At 58.9% G+C, this 2934-nt stretch overlaps 1 protein-coding gene across 1 annotated transcript; it reads left to right on the top strand.

Annotated features, from left to right (window-relative positions):
• Positions 1-677: 677 nt before the first annotated feature.
• LOC103772500 (potassium voltage-gated channel subfamily H member 2) lies at positions 678-2732 on the top strand (the record flags this gene model as incomplete). The annotated part of the gene is made up of 3 exons (XM_008939839.1): positions 678-1106; positions 1827-2226; positions 2533-2732. Coding segments are annotated over 3 exons (1029 nt in total), but the record flags the coding sequence as incomplete, so codon positions are not given.
• Between the last annotated feature and the right edge of the window lie 202 nt (positions 2733-2934).

The following is a 2934-nucleotide window of genomic DNA, read 5'->3' as shown; positions in this document are numbered from 1 at the left end:
GCGGGAGCGTGTCCCCGTGAGGACAGACAGACCTGGGGACACATGACAATACGGGAGGGTGCCTGTGCGCATGAGACGGTGTTTGCACGTTGGTGGCCGCAGATCACCCCCTCCCTGGGATGGCCAGATGGGAAAAGGCCATTGCCCAGGGCCAGGCTTTGCTGCTGGTGGCCCAGGCTGTCCCCTCTGCTTGAAGGACAGCTGTGCCAGAGGCACATCAAGGGGAAGGTCCCTGCTGGGGCCAAGAAAGGCATCGTGCAAGGCTTGCAGGATACCTAACATGTCATCACCTTCAGGGCCAGGCCATGGCACAGCCGTGGAACTGCATCTCCAAACTGCCCATCCCCATAGTCCAGTGGCAGGGACACCCAGCAGCTCCTAGGCTGGTGGCACAGAGCTGAGGGCAGAAGGAGGAACAGCAGGAGGCCTTTGCTCGCTGGCATGGTAGGGTTTGAAGGGCGTAAAGCACTCTGGCCATCAGACAGACAAGGAGCTGGGTAGACCTTGGTGTCAGTCGTAGTGGGCAACTCACCTTGTGGCCTCCTAGACTAACACACATGAAAGCAATTAATCCACTGCATGCTCCTCGCTGCCCTACCAGCACGTGGGAGCCCCTTGCCTGGCTCCTGGCCTCATCCGACCTCTCTCCTGGTCTTCTCACACCCATCTCCTGGCAGGTGCTGTCCCTGGGTGCTGATGTCCTTCCCGAGTACAAGCTGCAGGCGCCACGCATCCACCGATGGACCATCCTGCACTACAGCCCCTTCAAGGCCGTGTGGGACTGGCTCATCCTTCTGCTGGTCATCTACACCGCTGTCTTCACCCCCTACTCGGCCGCCTTCCTGCTCAACGAGGAGCCGGTGGAGGAGAAGCACTGGGACTGCAGCTACTCCTGTGACCCTCTCAACATCATTGACCTCATCGTGGACATCATGTTCATTGTGGACATTGTCATCAACTTCCGTACCACCTACGTCAACATCAACGACGAGGTGGTGAGCCACCCTGGCAAGATTGCCATCCACTACTTCAAGGGCTGGTTCCTCATTGATATGGTTGCTGCCATCCCCTTTGACCTGCTCATCTTCCGGTCCGGCTCCGATGAGGTACAGGCAGGGCCTGGGGGTCCACCAGGATGGGAGGGGACTCATGGCTGGGTGGGGTGAGATGTATGGGAGAGGAAGAGAGGGATATGGATGGCTTGATGTGAGCAGTGGATGGTTGGATCTGCAAGGAGAGGGGTGGTGAGTCAGAGGGATGGACAAGAATGTCATTATGGGTGTTTATTAAGCAGTTGGGCCCTGGGCTTTTACTGAGTAGGGCCAGAGAGCCACACAGACCCTACTGGACGTGCTAAGATAGTGTCTAATGGGACCCACTCCCCTTGCTGGGGCTGACCCAGCAGAGCAGGGTGGGAGCTCAGTTTAGGGACTGGCCCCATGTGCCACTGAGGTTGAATTTGGCGCCGCGTTGCCAGCCAGACTCAATGTTGGCAACAGGATGGCCCCTGTGGTTACTGTTCTAGCTGGAGGCCCCACCTTGGCTGAGAGCCAGTGGGGTGGGCTGGAAGGAAACATGGGATTGGCCTTGGCGCCTTGCTCACCTGTAATCCCAGGGCTTGTTCCCTCTATGGTGAGTGGAGGGAAACTGCCCTTTCTGTGGCAAGATTCAGCTAACCTACTCCAGATGTCACCTCCAGGACAAGGCGATTCATGCTCTAGAAATGCATTTTTAGCCTTCAAAGGGAGCACGGCTCGGCTGGAGACACGCCTTTGGCCGGCTGTATCTCCTGCTGGTCCCTGAGGTTTCTCACCTCTCCCCTGCAGACCACCACCCTGATCGGCCTCCTGAAGACCGCCCGGTTGCTGCGCCTGGTCCGCGTGGCCCGCAAGCTGGACCGCTACTCCGAGTACGGGGCAGCCGTGCTCTTCCTGCTCATGTGCACCTTCGCCCTCATCGCCCACTGGCTGGCCTGCATCTGGTACGCCATCGGCAACGTGGAGCGGCCCTACATGGAGCACAAGATCGGCTGGCTGGACAATCTGGGTGACCAGATCGGCAAGCGCTACAACGACAGCGACCTCTCCTCTGGCCCATCCATCAAGGATAAATATGTCACTGCCCTCTACTTCACCTTCAGCAGCCTCACCAGCGTGGGCTTCGGCAACGTCTCACCCAACACCAACTCTGAGAAGATCTTCTCTATCTGCGTCATGCTGATTGGCTGTGAGTGCCTGCCCCCGTCCCGCTGTCCCCATCCCTGCCTCGGAGGTGGGAGGGGGTGCTCTGGGGGGAAACAAGGAGGGACCCACCAGGCTGTAGCATGTGGGGATGTGAGAGAGCTCCTCCCTCTGCCTGTGCCTCTTCTGCACCGACAAACGGATGGAGGGAGAGGTAGAACTGCAGAACTCAGAAACCCACTGGTTTCAGGTCCATGGTAGAGATGGGCTTTGGAAACCTGCTGGTTCCATGGCCTAGGCAGCTGGATGTGCATCTCCCCATGTCCTGCTGAGTCCTGCCCTCTCGTTGCAGCTCTGATGTACGCCAGCATCTTCGGCAACGTCTCGGCCATCATCCAGCGGCTGTACTCGGGCACTGCCCGCTACCACACGCAGATGCTGCGGGTCAAGGAGTTCATCCGCTTCCACCAGATCCCCAACCCCCTGCGCCAGCGCCTGGAGGAGTATTTCCAGCACGCCTGGTCCTACACCAACGGCATCGACATGAATGCAGTGAGTACGGGGAGGGGAGGGCCCAGGCTGGGGAGTGCCCGTGTCCTCACAGCACCTCGTCCTGAATGACCTGGAGTCTAGCTCTGGGTCCACCCAAACATTTCCATCATTCCAACCAGGGTAGAGAGGAGGCAGGAGAAGACTTGGGAGGCTGGAAACAGAGTCTGTCTGCACATCTGCCTCCTGCACCTCCCTTTCTCCT

This window comes from Merops nubicus, unplaced genomic scaffold (genome assembly GCF_000691845.1).
Source record: "Merops nubicus isolate BGI_N331 unplaced genomic scaffold, ASM69184v1 scaffold53130, whole genome shotgun sequence".
NCBI lineage: Eukaryota > Metazoa > Chordata > Aves > Coraciiformes > Meropidae > Merops > Merops nubicus.
This window is presented reverse-complemented; position numbering and strand designations above follow the sequence as displayed.